This window comes from Hyla sarda, chromosome 8 (assembly GCF_029499605.1).
Source record: "Hyla sarda isolate aHylSar1 chromosome 8, aHylSar1.hap1, whole genome shotgun sequence".
In the NCBI taxonomy this organism is placed as follows: Eukaryota; Metazoa; Chordata; class Amphibia; order Anura; family Hylidae; genus Hyla; species Hyla sarda.
The window spans coordinates 202207202-202225730 of record NC_079196.1 but is presented as its reverse complement, the minus strand read 5'-3'; the positions used below and the strand labels follow the sequence as shown (position 1 = coordinate 202225730).

General features: G+C 42.8%; 1 protein-coding gene across 1 annotated transcript; it reads right to left on the bottom strand.

Annotated features, from left to right (window-relative positions):
* Window positions 1-17239: 17239 nt before the first annotated feature.
* LOC130284483 (E3 ubiquitin-protein ligase RNF126-like) lies at window positions 17240-17899 on the bottom strand. The gene is made up of 2 exons (XM_056534877.1): window positions 17683-17899; window positions 17240-17581 (listed from the first exon to the last, which is right to left on the bottom strand). Exons 1-2 carry the CDS (start codon window positions 17750-17752, stop codon window positions 17280-17282), a joined length of 372 nt encoding a protein of 123 aa, XP_056390852.1. The 5' UTR covers window positions 17753-17899; the 3' UTR covers window positions 17240-17279.
* Between the last annotated feature and the right edge of the window lie 630 nt (window positions 17900-18529).

Below are 18529 nucleotides of genomic sequence, written 5' to 3'. Positions count from 1 at the left end.
TTTTCTGCCGTTCAAGTAGGCTGAAGGTAAATTAAATTTAAAGGGAACCAATCAGCAGATTTTAGCATATATAAAGCTTGTCAATGAATTATATATGATAAAATCGTTATCCTCACCATCCCCGGGGGACGTTTGTGCCCCTTACCAGCTCCATTCGCTGCGGCCGTGGCTCCGCCCCACAGCTTGAATGACGGCTTGTGTCACAGCTCTGCTTCCTAAGCGGACGGAGCGGTGACGTGAGCCGTCATTCAAGCTGTGGGGCGGGGCATGGCCGCAGCGGACGGAGCTGGTAAGTGAAAGTCCCCGCCCCGGGGACATCTTACTGGGTTGCTGGGGGGGACTTTATAGCTTAACATCTTCACCATCCTTGGGGGCAAAAACATCTTGCGGGGATGGTGAGGATAATGATTTTAGCATATATAACGCATTTCCAAGCATTATATATGCTAAAATTTGCTGATTGGTTCCCTTTAACCCCTTAAGGACGCAGGACCTAAATGTACGTCTGGTGCGGTGGTACTTAACGCACCAGGACGTACATTTACGTCCTGTGCATAACCGCGGGCATCGGAGCGATGCCCGTGTCATGCGCAGCTGATCCCGGCTGCTGATCGCAGCCAGGGAACCGCCGGCAATGGCCGACGCCCGCGATCTCGCGGGTGTCCGCCATTAACCCCTCAGGTGCCGGGATCTGCGGCAGATCTGCGGCAGTGCGCGATTTCAATGAATGATCGGATCGCCCGCAGCGCTGCTGTGGGGATCCGATCATTCAGAACGCCGCACGGAGGTCCCCTCACCTTCCTCCTTCCTGCTCCCGGCATCTCCTGCTCTGGTCTGAGATCGAGCAGACCAGAGCAGAAGATCGCCGATAACACTGATCTGTTCTATGTCCTATACATAGAACAGATCAGTATTAGCAATCATGGTATTGCTATGAATAGTCCCCTATGGGGACTAAACAAGTGAAAAAAAAAATTTAAAAAAATGTAAAAGTAAAAAAAAGTTAAAAATCCCCTCCCCCAATAAAAAAGTAAAACGTCTGTTTTTTCCTATTTTACCCCCAAAAAGCGTAAAAAATAAATTTTATAGACATATTTGGTATCGCCGCGTGTGTAAATGTCCGAACTATTAAAATAAAATGTTACTGATCCCGTACGGTGAACTGCGTGAACGAAAAAAAAAAAGTCCAAAATTGCTACTTTTTTTATACATTTTATTAAAAAATAATTATAAAAAATGTATTAAAAGTTTTTTATATGCAAATGTGGTATCAAAAAAAAGTACAAATCATGGCGCAAGAAATTAGCCCTCATACCGCCGCTTATACGGAAAAATGAAAACGTTAGTGGTCATCAAAATAAAGGGATTATAAACGTACTAATTTGGTTAAAAAGTTTGTGATTTTTTTTAAGCACAACAATATTAGAAAAGTATGTAATAATGGGTATCATTTTAATCGTATTGACCCTCAGAATAAAGAACACACGTCATTTTTACCATAAATTGTACGGCGTGAAAACAAAACCTTCCAAAATTAGCAAAATTGCGTTTTTCTTTTTAATTTCCCCACAAAAATAGTGTTTTTTGGTTGCGCCATACATTTTATGATATAATGAGTTATGTCGTTACCAAGGACAACTGGTTGCACAAAAAACAAGCCCTCATACTAGTCTGTGGATGAAAATATAAAAGAGTTATGATTTTTAGAAGGCGAGGAGGAAAAAATGAAAACGTAAAAATTAAATTGTCTGAGTCCTTAAGGCCAAAATGGGCTGAGTCCTTAAGGGGTTAAAAGAAAAAAAAGGCTTTTCCCCCTCTCAGGCACAGTCCCTCGGGTGCCCGGCTGCCCAACCTGTCAGTCTGCCCCTGAATATAAGATAGATAGATATAGAGACATATAGATAGATACAGAGGCATATAGCTCAATAGATAGATAGATATGAGATAGATAGATAGATAGATAGATATGAGATAGATAGATATGAGATAGATAGATAGATAGATAGATAGATAGATATGAGATAGATAGTTATGAGATAGATAGATAGATAGATAGGAGATAGATAGATAGATAGATAGATAGATATGAGATAGATAGATAGATATTAGATAGATAGATAATGAGATAGATATGAGATAGATCGATATGAGATAGATAGATAGATATGAGATAGATATGAGATAGATAGATAGATATGAGATAGATAGATAGATAGATAGATATGAGATAGATAGTTATGAGATAGATAGATAGATATGAGATAGATAGATATATAGATATTAGATAGATAGATACGAGATAGATAGATAATGAGATAGATATGAGATAGATAGATATGAGATAGATAGATAGATATGAGATAGATAGATAGAAAGATAGATATGAGATAGATAGATAGATAGATATGAGATAGATAGATAGATATGAGATAGATAGTTATGAGATAGATAGATAGGAGATAGATAGATAGATAGATAGATAGATATGAGATAGATAGATAGATAGATATGAGATAGATAGATAGATAGATATGAGATAGATAGATATGAGATAGATAGATAATGAGATAGATATGAGATAGATAGATATGAGATAGATAGATAGATATGAGATAGATAGATATGAGATAGATAGATAGATATGAGATAGATAGTTATGAGATAGATAGATAGATAGATAGATAGATAGGAGATAGATAGATAGATATGAGATAGATAGATAGATATGAGATAGATAGATATGAGATAGATAGATAGATAGATAGATATGAGATAGATAGATAGAAAGATAGATATGAGATAGCTAGAAACACAAAGAATACTGCAGCACTCCAGGGTATAGGTGAAAAAACTGTGAAGGTAGTTTATTCCATCAAGGTGCACAGAGCAACGTTTCGGCTGCTCTCATGCAGCCTTTTTCAAGCAGTTTACAAAGTGCAGTACATGGAGTATAAATATGGTGGATGCAGTGACATCACTGCTTACATCATTAATTTGCATAAGTGTCATAACAAACAAAATATATACAAATATCACATAATCAAGATAATGTACAAGTGCCAAAACAATACTGTGTAAGAGGAGGCAGGACATACATACAAGATTATAAGTAGCCTGACACCAAGAGTGTAATACAGTGTACAAATAAAAACATAATTACTTACAGAGGCGGAGCATTATGGCGGACCAGGCATGTCGGTTAAACAAACGTCAGCCGCGCTGTCAAAAAAGACGCGCGCGAGCTGGCGTGTGCGGAAGTAAACAGAACACACGAGGAAGCAGCCGGAAGTGCCAATCAACGCATGCGCAAACAGGACCAGAGCGCCGCACGGACATGCTAGATGTCGGCGCGTGCGCAGAGAGTCCCGATACGCAGCGTGATTGTGATACATCGCAACACACACCTCCAGGGGCGTGTGCGCAGGCTTAGAAGAATAAATGAGAAACCCAAGTGTGGGCATAGATTAAGGGCAAGAATGTAGGCATGCCTACGAGAATAAATATATAAAAGATTTTATTGGGCAAAAAACCATAGTCAAATAAGTGGGCATGCATGCAAAGATATGGTAAAAAACGGCAACATATAAAGGCATCAAAAATAACCAAGGTGGGTCTCAGATGCTCAATGCACACATACTCTAAGACACCGCAATCTGGAACCCCCTAGGATAATACGACTGGCACTGTAGTTGCCAGTGGCAGTCAGTTAGCAGCGCAACTGAAATACCCAACGGGCGAGACAGTTGGGCATGCAATTGAATCCATAATTGGGGGTGGCAACTTCAGCCTGAACCAGAAGTGTCACATTCATGGAGTCCATTCACACCGACCCATTGCTAGTGGTGATCACCTGCAAAGTAAACAGCAAAAAAGCTGAAATTTATCTGCCGTCATAGCATGCCCACTCAATCATGTTGCTATATGTACACAAAAGGAGTATGATGCTAATAAGATTCCGGCCAATCCTCGGTGCTGTAAACCAACAGATAAAGAAATAGATGTGTCTAAACATGTCGGGTCCGTCGCAGCGCCTCTGAAATAAATTAAAAGAAAAAACAAATATATTAGGAGCAAAAAAGTGACAATATTAAAAACAATTATTATACAAAAATTTTATATAAAAAATTCTTAGAAAAAATATAATACACAATGTAAATCTCAGCAATACAGATCGGACCATCTACAAGCTGGAAGCCAAGCGGGGTAAACACATCAGAGAATATTCATAATAGGAAATTCAGCATTAAGGCCATATGGTTTAAGGGTTTTAAGATCAAAAATCCAACGTAACTCGCAGCGATGTAAAGCCGCGGCATGGTTTCCACCTCTCTTAAGAGGCGGAATGTGATCAATAATTACAAATTTAAGGTCGCGTTCGGAATGGCCAGCATCAATAAAATGTTTTGAAACGGGGAGATCAAGTCTACCTTTTCTTATCGTGTACCGATGTTGATTGAAACGGACACGAAACTCACTAGTTGTCTCACCCACGTATAACAGATTGCATGGGCACACCAAAATATAAATAACAAAACTAGAGGTACATGTTAAATAGTGTCTGATGTTACAGTCAGTTGGTTTGGTAAATAAACTAGTAGAGAGCTTATTGTCAGAAATAGAGACTAAAGTGTCTACAAACTGAACCGATGAGTGGGAGTGGCTAAGTGTAAACTTAATGTGCGAATTAATGTTATTGAGAAAACTGTGGAACTGAAGGAGGGAATCGCCGGGACCGCTCCAAATGAGGAACACATCATCTATGTACCGCCACCACCCCAGTACTTGACTGAAGTGGTGTGACACATAGATGTGTGACTCCTCCAACGACGCCACAAATAAATTGGCGTACGTTGGGGCCACATTGGTCCCCATGGCGGTTCCGGCGATCTGTGCGTAAAAGGTGTCATTGAACATAAAATAATTGTTGGCTAACACAAATCCCTATGACCGTGGGTCCCCTGCTGATCTGCACCCAACCCTTCATGTCACCCAGTGTGCTGCTACCTTCTGTGTTTTCTACAAATTGGTCTGTGGAGCCTGCACCCTATATTACCCTAACATGGAACCACCGCCATCTATCTCCGCCACTTGACCTACTATTCCATCCGGTGCTACAGCTTATACAGATTTGGACATTGACAGGCTTTTAGCCTGCGTGGATGGGGACGCTGCTTTTTTACACTCTCCTTCTGTTGTGGACATTCAGCGCCAATACGAGTCGGAATCAAGGAAAATGTTATCTCTTACCTTACACCTCACCACGCTTGGTGAATACTATAAAACGCAAAAGATCCCTCACGGTATGCGAGTTCAACCACAGGATAATGCGTATTCCAGTGACCCTGACTACAGGACCAAGTATGAACTCATTGCCAACAAATTCGCTTTAGAGCTTATTCTTCTTAACATTGATTTTTTACAAAGGGACATCATAACTACCCGTGCCAAGATGACATCTATTGAAGGTTCCCTTAAAGCTGCACTATCTGCTGTTGATGTAGAAACATTCATGACCAAACAAGTTACATCTCTCCAGAAGATTCGCAGTGAACAAGAGAACTTTAAACGCCACAAGTGGCATAGAGATGCTCAAGATTACGAAAATGCTCGTGTTTATTCTTGGAATGACCTCTCCCATAGACGATCTAAAAGAATTAGAGACTTTAGAAACAGCGATCAAGCACCATCTTCATCTACTTCTCAACGTAATTCTGCTGCACCTGTTAACGGACTTCAAAATGACCAGTCTTTTTTGGAACAACGTCCATCAAACGACCCACCCGACGGGGAGGGAAACGTCACTGGAGGGGCCGTAAGAACACGGGGGCGACAACCCAAGGCCAACCCTCCAAAAGTCACTTACAAGAAAAATCGAACGTGGTAAATATCTCGTCCTATGTTTTATCTGATGAACAGTTACAGTTATTATACAAAGGTCTCAGTTTTTGTCCTGCCACACATGTTAATTGGTTTGCTTTAGAGGTCGACTTACAGCAGTTTTTTAGGAAGCTCAGGCTTAGGGTGTGGTTTGCTGACCCCGCAAATGCCTTGGCTGGGTCTACTGCCACTCCCTCAGCCTCAGCTTCCCCAGCATTTTGCTTTAACAAATTTGATTTACCTAAGACTAGTAAATTTAATCCCGATGTCAATTCATGTGTCATTCATACATTTTGTACATTTGTGAGTCAAGACATTAACACTTTACGTTCTAATATTCATCATCTGTCACATCCTAATTTGACTAGTTCTGAACAACATGCTCTCAACATTCTTGTACAGGATCATAACCTAATAGTTAAGTCCGCCGATAAGGGTGGGGCAATTGTAGTGATGGATCGCAGCAAGTATGTCCATGAGGCTTTGCGTCAGCTCATTGATCTCGACACATACCAAGTGTTGACTGGTGACCCGTTAAAGGGTATTGAGGCCAAGCTCACTAGCATTTTACAACAGGCTCTTGATCCTCACCTTATAGACCAGCAGTTATTTGATTTTCTGTTAGTTTCTTATCCAGTTACCCCAATCTTATATTTACTGCCAAAAATTCACAAGACATTGGTGGACCCCCCCGGGAGACCTATAGTCTCCGGGCGGGGGTCCATCACCAGCCATGCTTCAATTTTTTTTGGACCAGTTGCTACGTCCTTATGCCACTGCAGCAAAATCATATCTACAAGATACAACGGATAAAAAAAAAAAAAAAACTAGACTCTATACATATCCCAGGTGAAGAAATGTTGGCCTCTTTTGATATTGTATCCTTATTTACCTCTATCCCTCACGACGAAGGTATTGCTGCTGTTTCCGCTGCTATTGCCACTGATTTTTCTAACACTGAGACACAATTTATCATTTCACTATTGGATTTTGTGTTAGCCAACAATTATTTTATGTTCAATGACACCTTTTACGCACAGATCGCCGGAACCGCCATGGGGACCAATGTGGCCCCAACGTACGCCAATTTATTTGTGGCGTCGTTGGAGGAGTCACACATCTATGTGTCCCACCACTTCAGTCAAGTACTGGGGTGGTGGCGATACATAGATGATGTGTTCCTCATTTGGAGCGGTCCCGGCGATTCCCTCCTTCAGTTCCACAGTTTTCTCAATAACATTAATTCGCACATTAAGTTTACACTTAGCCACTCCCACTCATCGGTTCAGTTTTTAGACACTTTAGTCTCTATTTCTGACAATAATCTCTCTACTAGTCTATTTACCAAACCAACTGACTGTAACCAACTGACTGTAACATCAGACACTATTTAACATGTACCTCTAGTTTTGTTATTTATATTTTGGTGTGCCCATGCAATCTGTTATACGTGAGTGAGACAACTAGTGAGTTTCGTGTCCGTTTCAATCAACATCGGTACATGATAAGAAAAGGTAGACTTGATCTCCCCGTTTCAAAACATTTTATTGATGCTGGCCATTCCGAACGCGACCTTAAATTTGTAATTATTGATCACATTCCGCCTCTTAAGAGAGGTGGAAACCATGCCGCGGCTTTACATCGCTGCGAGTTACGTTGGATTTTTGATCTTAAAACCCTTAAACCATATGGCCTTAATGCTGAATTTCCTATTATGAATATTCTCTGATGTGTTTACCCCGCTTGGCTTCCAGCTTGTAGATTGTCCGATCTGTATTGCTGAGATTTACATTGTGTATTATATTTTCTCTAAGAATTTTTTATATAAAATTTTTGTATAATAATTGTTTTTAATATTGTCACTTTTTCGCTCCTAATATATTTGTTTTTTCTTTTAATTTATTTCAGAGGCGCTGCGACGGACCCGACATGTTTAGACACATCTATTTCTTTATCTGTTGGTTTACAGCACCGAGGATTGGCCGGAATCTTATTAGCATCATACTCCTTTTGTGTACATATAGCAACATGATTGAGTGGGCATGCTATGACGGCAGATAAATTTCAGCTTTTTTGCTGTTTACTTTGCAGGTGATCACCACTAGCAATGGGTCGGTGTGAATGGACTCCATGAATGTGACACTTCTGGTTCAGGCTGAAGTTGCCACCCACAATTATGGATTCAATTGCATGCCCAACTGTCTCGCCCGTTGGGTATTTCAGTTGCGCTGCTAACTGACTGCCACTGGCAACTACAGTGCCAGTCGTATTATCCTAGGGGGTTCCAGATTGCGGTGTCTTAGAGTATGTGTGCATTGAGCATCTGAGACCCACCTTGGTTATTTTTGATGCCTTTATATGTTGCCGTTTTTTACCATATCTTTGCATGCATGCCCACTTATTTGACTATGGTTTTTTGCCCAATAAAATCTTTTATATATTTATTCTCGTAGGCATGCCTACATTCTTGCCCTTAATCTATGCCCACACTTGGGTTTCTCATTTATTCTTCTAAGCCTGCGCACACGCCCCTGGAGGTGTGTGTTGCGATGTATCACAATCACGCTGCGTATCGGGACTCTCTGCGCACGCGCCGACATCTAGCATGTCCGTGCGGCGCTCTGGTCCTGTATGCGCATGCGTTGATTGGCACTTCCGGCTGCTTCCTCGTGTGTTCTGTTTACTTCCGCACAAGCCAGCTCGCGCGCGTCTTTTTTGACAGCGCGGCTGACGTTTGTTTAACCGACATGCCTGGTCCGCCATAATGCTCCGCCTCTGTAAGTAATTATGTTTTTATTTGTACACTGTATTACACTCTTGGTGTCAGGCTACTTATAATCTTGTATGTATGTCCTGCCTCCTCTTACACAGTATTGTTTTGGCACTTGTACATTATCTTGATTATGTGATATTTGTATATATTTTGTTTGTTATGACACTTATGCAAATTAATGATGTAAGCAGTGATGTCACTGCATCCACCATATTTATACTCCATGTACTGCACTTTGTAAACTGCTTGAAAAAGGCTGCATGAGAGCAGCCGAAACGTTGCTCTGTGCACCTTGATGGAATAAACTACCTTCACAGTTTTTTCACCTATACCCTGGAGTGCTGCAGTATTCTTTGTGTTTCTATACCGTTTGGAACCCTATGACCGTGGGTCCCCTGCTGATCTGCACCCAACCCTTCATGTCACCCGGTGTGCTGCTACCTTCTGTGTTTTCTATGAGATAGATAGATAGATAGATAGATAGATAATGAGATAGATATGAGATAGATATGAGATAGATAGATAGATAGATATGAGATAGATAGATCAATAGATATGAGATAGATAGATATGAGATAGATAGATATGAAATGGATAGATATGAGATAGATAGATAGGATCAGTGTTTCTCAACCAGGGTGCCTCCAGCTGTTACAAAACTACAAAACACAGCATGCCCACAAAGCCAAAGGCATGTTGGAAGTTGTAGTTTTGCAACAGCTGGAGGCACCCTGGTTGGGAAACACTGAGATAGATAGAAAGTGACTTACTGTACATAGCACCATCTGTGGGCAGGGGAAGGCTTCATTTTACGTGGGCAGCATTATTGGTGAAGCAGGAAATACAGCATGGAACACAGGGGGTCATGTGGGGGAGGGGGAGGAGCTTCCATCTCTGCTGCTCTCTTCCTCCCAGAGTGGCCCTGGGCATAGCTCTTAAAGCTGTGGCTGTAAACTGCTATGTTCAGAGCAGGGAGGGGAACAGCCCAGCCCACGGACTGCTGCGGCCCACCGGCAAAATGCCCGCTTTGCCCGATGGCCAGTCCGGCACTGCTACTATTCAACTAAACTCATACAATTAGTAGCACAGTGGCCTGCTTAAAGCTAAAGACTACTAGTCCCAGCAAAGCCTGTGAGGAACCTGCATCCTGGTTACCTCAAGAGAAACTGTATGTTTATAATGACTGTTTGCATAAGAAGTTCAGTAAAAGTTCCAGTTATCTCATAAAATCTGGACATTCCGTTTATTATCCTGCCGTTTGTGGACCGATTCTCAGCAAGGCCTTCTATACAAAACAACCACACCCTGGCGTCACGACAAATCATGGGTTAATACCACCAGACCCTGCTACATCATTGCCTCACCCAGCTCACCACATAGCTTTTGGCGTCCTACGAACAGTATACGGGTGTGTGCCTTTAATAACTTCAGCTACCTCACCCAGCTAACCACAGATGCGAGACCTCCAACCTTCTCCAAGTGGAAGAAACTAGTGAATGTGATTGTTCCCTTTTCACGTATAGAGTATAAGCAAAGGAATTTCCCTGCTAAATTTGAGAAAGTTTGGGGCCCATGGTGTGACTCTCCTCTAACACACAGAGATGTCAGAGCGTTCACCTCATCTCCTTCCTAATACATCTGTATCTTACCCTGATCTGGAGCTGTATGTACATACCTCTGTTGTACTCTACATTGTGAGTGTTGGTGTGAGCTCTGCTGCGAGAGACAATCTTCTATAGTTTTGTTTAGATGTTTATTTGCGTTATGACCTACAGTTCTTTGACTGTTACCCTCTAGGGTGTACTGAGTTCTATTATCACCCTGTTATTGGCAAATGTATAATTTTCTACACATTTCTGCAGGTGTTTCTATGTCGTTTGTTAATTTGTCAGTGTACATTGCTGATCTATTTTATGCGCTTGTAGATCTCTAATTTCCTGCTGTGTGTTGCCAATTGTTTTTAACTCTTCAAAAAAACTAATAAAAAAAAAATATATATATATATATTTGTGCAATCAATCAATCACATGATCAGCTGAATACGCGCAGAACCTACCATTTAGAGTGGGATCTACCCCATCAAGTCAATCACAAAATGTAAATAATGTCGTGCCTGGGTCTAACATGGTGGACTTGGTGAGAAATACAACACAAAGTCAGAGTCGGCTAAAAAACAAAATACCGCCTGGATGGGATACATTATGCCAGTCATGGCTGAGCTCCATGATGGACCTCCACCCCCCACTGGGGTTGGTAATTCGTCTACTAGAGAAGTGCTGGACGGCTTAGAAATAAAGTTGAATGGCACCTCTGGAACCGTAACCCCTAAATGTAGAATTCTTCCGATAACGACTACTCCGACTGGTAGAACACCGGGAAGTTTACTTCCTAAAAATAGGACTGAGCCTTTATTACAGGCTTCTTTGTTATCCCTGTAAATAAATATATGATATTATTATATTTTACTTTACAAATGTACTCAAATCTTTATGACTATGATTCAATATATGTTTCAATAACTGTATAAGATGTATTTAACCCTACAAAGGTACAAAAGAAAACAACTTATTCTATGAAATGTGTTTGAATCTATAATGACTTCTATTAATAAAGCTTTAGAAAATGACACATTACTGGTCTGATTTACTATAAGACAATCTGCTGGTCAGACTTGTGGGGGCATGGCCACATATTACACAGGGCTCTACACTAAACTCATTCACTTCCATTTAGGAAACGTGAGAGGAAATGTGAGTGAAAAGGGGAGTGACTATGCAGAAAAGGGCGTGGTCAAAAATATTTTGCCCAAAAAGGGGTGTGGCGCCTCTCACTTAACTTCTGGTGGGCAGTTTGACATAGGATGCAGTCTACTTCTGTCATATTACAGTAAAAAAAAAGAATACTGCTTCTATATGTTACCCACTAGGTTGTGCAGATTCTTTACATTTTGTGTATGAGCTTCTATATTTAGCTCACAAATTCCTCTGTTCTGCTGCTCACTCATTCAAACATCCACTGCTCATGAAAGGGCGTGTCTGAGGCAAGCACTGAGCCCGCCCTCACTCGCCATCCATTCACTTCCTCCCTGAGTCTGCTGTTCTGTACTGGGTCTCTTCATCCAATCACTGAAGTCTGCATTCTATCCCCCTCCTCTCTGTTTTCATGCAGCAGTCTGATAGGACAGAAGTGAGCACAGAGGAGTGCTAGTCCTGCCCTCACTTCCTGGACCTTGTCCCATTCTGTGCTTCAGCTGGGACAAAAATGATGCTGCATCGGACAGGATTATGCAATGGATGGTATGGGGACCCATAACATTTGTTTTATTTAGCAAATGAAAAAGCTTAATGTTTGGCCAAGATGTACAACTTCCTGATTCTGACAGTGCCCATTTTTATTATTACAGGGATCTTGATGCTGGTACTATTATACTGAAATATTACTACAGTTTACAAACAAAGACGTTGCACATATACAACAGCTGTAGGGCACACTACTACAACTCCAAGCATTCCCTTTGGCTGTCCTTACATGCTGGGAGTTGTAGTTATGCCACAGCCAGAGGGGAAAAGTACCACCAGCTATTGCATATTTACAACCCCCAGCATGCAAGGACAGCCAAAGGCATGCTTTTTGAAAAACGACAGTTTGCAGCATGCTCGGGCAGTCTTTGGCTATATACTGTTTTGTAAACCCTTATACAGTCCAGAACGCAGTACATAGCGGGGAGGCGGAGGCAATGTACCCCAGACGATTTTGGGTGGAGGCAAAGCCAAGAAAAAGTTTACAAAAAATCATCCAGGCGCATAACAATCCCTCACAGCGGCCTTATAACAGTTCGGAGCCCATGATTCGGTAGATTGTGTAGAGGAGGGCACGGCACTAGAGCCCTGCGTGGGACTGTTTTTCCAATCCTGCTCCTGTCTGCTCCCAATGATTTTTTGATCAATCCCGCCTATCCTGCAGGGTGTTTGCTCCACTCCTGCCTGGTCCCAGAACATTTGTGTCCAATCCCGTCCACTCCCTCTAATATGTTTGTCCAATCCTGCCAGCTCCCGCTAACATAGGAATGTACAGACCCTAGTGTGCAATGCTCTGCAGTCTGCACATACTCCCCAATTGTAGAGCAGTGTGTGTGTACATTTCTGTACAGGTGGGGGTATGTGCAGAGCATTGCACTCTAGCCTGTAGTACAGACTGTGGTGTAATGCTCTGCACACACTCCCACCTAAGTAGGAATGTACACACACACTGCTATACAGACACTGCTAAACTAAGGCTGCACATTGTGGCCGAAACGTGTCACCTGTCTTCCATGTTGGCTGATTGCTGAATAAAGTGTTGAGCATTGCTTGAATTACCACACTGGACTTTTCCTTCATTTCTGCCAGTATTGCTGGACTGGGGTCCGGTCCAGTCCGCGTCGTGGTGAGGGCAAAAGGGTGAGCTGTGTCAACCATTTCTTGCTAACATATAAAATTGATATTTCCGTATATTTGTTTGTGGTGTGCAGGGTTTTGTATGTGTCAAGCTTTTCTTTATATTTTATTGTTTGTTATTGTTGCATACTCTGCACCCAGGGGCGTTGCTGGGGGGGGGGGGGGGGGGCTAATGGAGCTTCTGGGATGGGGCATAGCGTGATGTCAGGTGCCATGCAGGAGCCTCCCTCTGGGCCATTACACCCGCCCCCAAGTCCCATGAGATCGGGCAGTTGCAGAGGCTTTTGGAAGCAGATTTGCCCTGCGCAGGAAGCACTCCTAGCCTGCAACTGTCGGTGCACCCCTGTTTGATTTCATGTAGAAGTGCCCATCTCTCATTTCTTTATGATACAGACCTGAGCTAGAGTCACATCTGTAATAGCTGCTAGCCGAACATTTATTTTACGACATCGGTTCCTCCAAAGCATGCATGTGTTTTAAAGAGAGTGATAGGGATAACAAGGCGCTGCCAGACTCGTGCATCGGCTTACCGCCCTGAAAACATAAGAAATGGCCATGTTGAAATCCAACATACGTGACCATTCTCTCCTCTGACGTCTGCCATCAGGGAATAGTCAGGCGCCAATCATACAGGTTAGATGGTACGAGGCTCTCACTAAACTTGGTGGGTTCAGGAGACTTTAACCCCTTAAGGACACAGCCCATTTTGGCCTTAAGGACACAGAAAACTTTTTTTTTGCATTTTCATTTTTTCCTCCTCGCATTCTAAAAACTACAACTCTTTTATATTTTCATCCACAGACCCATATGAGGGCTTATTTTTTGCATGACCAATTCTACTTTGTAATGACACCTTTTATTTTACCATAAAATGTATAGCAGAACCAAAAAAAAAAACATTGTTGTGTGGTAAAATTAAAAAGAAAAAACGCAACATTGCAGATTTTGGAGGGTTTCCATTTTACGGTAAAAACGACAAATTTTCTTTACTCTGTGGGTCAATACATTCAAAATGATACCCATGGTTTTACTTTTTTTTTTTTTTTTTACAAAATCAGTATGTTTAAAATTTTCCTATTTTGAACAGCTATAACTTTCTAGTTTTTTTTATACAGGGCTGTATGAGGGCTCATTTTTGTGCCGTGATCTGTAGTTTTATTGGTAGCACAATATGTGATATAATATTAGTGTGGTGAGGATGTGATGGAAAGGGCAGATGGTATTAACGCTAGGGACATATGGCATTAACCCCTTGTGTTTGTGACGACAGGGCGTGGTTATCCTCTACACCACCCGAGGTATGGCCGCTGGTTCCTGGGCCAGGTGCGGGTAAATAATGAATGATGCCAAGTTACTGAACAACGGCAGCTTTACTTAGGTAGACACGTGTTATAGTCTTTACAGCTCAGTTAGGCCCAAGGAGGTGACCAGTGACTCAAGAAGACTTGATGGCTCGCTGGGACTTGTAGTGGACTTGGACTGAATGCTGCAGACCCGCGCTGACTTTTAGCAGACTGGACAGACTTGACTATGACTGACTAGACTTCACCCCTGTGGTTGCTTACCAGGTTTTGACTTTTACCTGAAGGGGCACTTGGTGATGGAAGCGTGGCTGTGTGACTAGGCCTTGGGTCTCTTCAGGACACCAGACACTCTCAGGACTAGACTGTTCTGTACTCAGCACTAAACTCACAGCTCACTAGGCTAGCTCCTCTCTTGGTTTATATGGGAGTGATTTAGAGGGGTCCTATAGGTCACCCACAAGTCACCTGGTCACTGACACCTTCCCTGGTTACATGACTTAACAACAGGACTTAAAGGCATAGGCACTTAAATACAATTCATTAACCATTTGTATGAACAATAATATAACAAGAGTCCTGAGGAGTGTGGGGGCCAGGGGTCTGGGACTGAATACACCTGAAAAGGACCATATAGCGTACAGAAGGGCCAGTTCTGTACTGGGCCACCTCATTTTTATAACGTTTTTTTGGGAATATGATGGGACAAAAAAGCAGCAATTTTGGACTTGTTTTCTTTATTCTGTGGATTAATACATTTAAAATGATACCTGTGTTATATGCTTTTCTATAATTGAACCACTTAAAAAAAAACATCTCAAACTATTTTAACAAAATTAGTACAGTGGTCCCTCAACATACGACGGTAATTCGTTCCAAACGACCCATCGTTTGTCGAATCCATCGTATGTTGAGGGATTCGTGCAATGTAAAAAGTGCATTTAATTCTGATAGTTCAGACTTTTACGCACGCGGCGATACCAAATATGTTTATTATTTTTATTACTCTTTTTGGGGGTAAAATGGGAAAAACGTATTCACGTTTTTATTGGGGGACAGGATTTTTCAAATTTTTTTACTATAAATTTTTTACATTTTTAAACTTTTTTTTTTTTACTTTAATAGTCCCCCTAGGGGACTATTTATAGCAATCAGTTGATTGCTAATACTGTTCAGTGCTATGCATAGGGCATAGCACTGATCAGTGTTATCGGCTATCTTCTGGTCTGCTTGATCTCAGACCAGAGCAGAAGACCCCTGGAGACAGACGGAGGAAGGTGAGGGGACCTCTGTCCGCCATTATGGATGATCGGATCTCTGCGGCAGCACTGGGGGTGAATCGATCATCCATTTAAAGTACTACACTGCTGCAGATGCCATGATCTGTATTGATCACGGCATCTGAGGGGTTAATGGCAGCCATCCACATGATTGAGGATGTCCGCCATTACCGGCAGGTCAGGACCTGCCGCGCATGACGTAAACATCGGTCTGGTGCTCGCGGTCACGGCAGAGCGTAAGTGTATGTCATGGTGCGTTAAGTACCACGGCACCATGACGTACATTTACGTCCATTATCGTTAAGGGGTTAAGGGGTCTGAGTTGCGACTCCGGGAACGGAAGTCCGTGACATCAGGACTCCGCCCCCGTGTGACGTCACGCCCGTCCCCTCAATGCAAGTCTATGGGAGGGGGCGTGCCCATAGACTTGCCCGTCCCCATAGACGTGCATTGAGGGGACGGGCGTGACGTCACACGGGGCAGAGTCATGACGTCACGGGCTTCCGTTCCCGGAGTCGCGACACAGACCCTCCAGCGGTTCCGGTTAGAACACAGGTGGGTACCGCATGCAATAATGAGGGGGTCCCCAGAGTCGGGACCCCTGCGATTAGACATCTTATCCCCTATCCAAATAAGATGTCTAGGGTGGGAGTACCCCTTTAAGGGGTTAATATAGGGTATGGCCAGTTCTAGGCTACTAGTGGACAAGACATGGAGCCAGCACTTGAAGTCTATTAAAATGTAGCCGAATTGCTGCAGATAATGTTTCTACATGAAGAAGCCACAGAGAAATCCTGTTGGTGCTTTTCCCCTGTTGCAAAACTATAACTCCCAGCATATCTCCCGGCATGCTGCAAGTTGTAGTTTTGCAACAGCTGGAGACACACCGGTTGGGAAACACTGCTCTATGACATAAATACACACATTGGGGAGAATTTTTAGAAGACAAGTTGCCCAGTTGCCCATAGCAACCAATCAGCTTGCGTCTTTCATTTTTAACAAGGCCTATGCAAAATGAAAGAAGCGATCTGATTGGTTGCTATGGGCAACTGGGTGACTTTTCCTCAGCACAGGTCTTCGTGAATCTTCCTCTTACATTGAGATTCATTAAAACCTGTGCAGAGGAAAAGTTGACCAGTTGCCCATAGCAACCAATCAGATCTCTGCTTTCATTTTCTAGAGGCATTTTCAAAAATAAAAGAAGCCATCTGATTGGTTGCTATGGGCAACTCAGCAACTTTACCTCTGGACAGGTTTTGATAAATCCCCCCTTAGTGTTCAGACCCCCACTGATCGCTACAACAAGCTGGGGGAAGTGTGCGGCTGAGCGCTTCTCCCCCGTCCAATGCCTTATCTGAATGGCAGAAGGAGAAGGGCTCCATGGTGACCCGGTAGTGCCCGTTGTGTTCTGACCCATTTTAGGAACTGTATGGAATGGGCACAAACGGTAATGTGAACTGAGCCTTAGAGAAAAAATGTAATCAGACTAGACAAAATGATGGTAAATATCATTATTTTATTATAATGATAAGGAGGAAAGGTAGGGTTGGGAAGGAAGATGGGGGAGGGGTGGGGAAAGGGGGAAGGGGGAGGAGCAGAGGCTTTTAGATATTTAAGTCCTCAGATGAATACAACGCCCCCGGCACATCGGACATCTGTCGTTTGTGCGAAGCCATTGGCCGATACACAGGTGATGGAACATGTGGCTGCATGGGAGTACTGTCACTTCCTCACCGCTGTCATAGTCAGCCAGGCAGATGGGGCAGGTCTGGGTCTCTCCAGGGGGTATTTTCCTCCTAGGTAGCGCCTCTATGGCCTGCCTCCTCCGGTCCCGTGGCCTGCTCGGGGGTGGTCCAGTTTGGTATGGAGCTCCTCTTGTGCGCAATCTCAGTCGCTCACGAAGAATAGTCTGACCTAAATGAGAAAAATGTATTTGAAGAATAAATTAAACTATTGATTTCCAGTATATTATTGTCTCAAAGCAAAAATGGTCTCTTCCTAATATTGTTACTCACCCGCATTCTCAGGTCGACGAAGCCACGCCTCATTATCGGCGGTCAGGAGCCGCAGCTCCCGAGAACCCATGGGTTCTCGGGCAGACTTGTGTCCTCTCTAGGCTCTGGTGGTGTTGGCCTCAATTAACAATAAAATAAATCAAGAAAACTGGAAGAAATCGCTAATTCTGTTAGAAACTAGCTCACACTTCCGGTCACTTCTTCACCGCAGCAAAGAAATGGTGCTGAGATGTCTGTGTGCAGGGGTGTCATAGACTCTGATACATTGTGATGTCATATAGAATGTGACATCACCACAGCCTGGCGGCCATGTTGCTTCCTTCCAGCTGCACAATATCTCCAATACCATGAATGGACAGAGGACTTTTCCAGATTGGACAGAAATATAATGTGGAGGGGAAAGTTGTGCTCAGTAATATCAGTCAGAATAGTGTTCTAGAGTTCTCAGTCTTTTCTACTGGGGCTTCACCCAACAGAGCAGAGATCTATATATCTTATACCTGAGCCGCAGCATCGGTGGTGGACGTCCATGAAGAAATGAAGAATATTACTCAGCCCACCTCTCATTTACCTCCTAAAGTCTGACATTAAATGAAGTGTAAAATGAGCCAATAAAGTTACACAAGAACTGTTCAGTGTATAGTCACCTTTATGAAAACTGCCTCCCCAGCTGCACCTCACCAACAGCTAGGGGGCGCCTCACAGTTTGAGAAGCGCTGGGTAAAGGACATCCCAGAATCACAAAAAATCTTGATTTCTAATATTCTTGATATTGATTTTCTTGTTTTTTTTTTATGTTTATTAACAGCATGCTGATTAAAGTGAATATCAGGCTTGTCAGTCTTGG

Bases quoted from the DNA above. Each gene is read 5' to 3' on its own strand.
- LOC130284483 (XM_056534877.1), bottom strand. From the start codon at position 17,752: ATGGGTTCTCGGGAGCTGCGGCTCCTGACCGCCGATAATGAGGCGTGG. The intron at 17,582-17,682 runs GTGAGTAACAAT...TTTCTCATTTAG, and splicing joins TCGTCGACCTGAGAATGCGG to GTCAGACTATTCTTCGTGAG.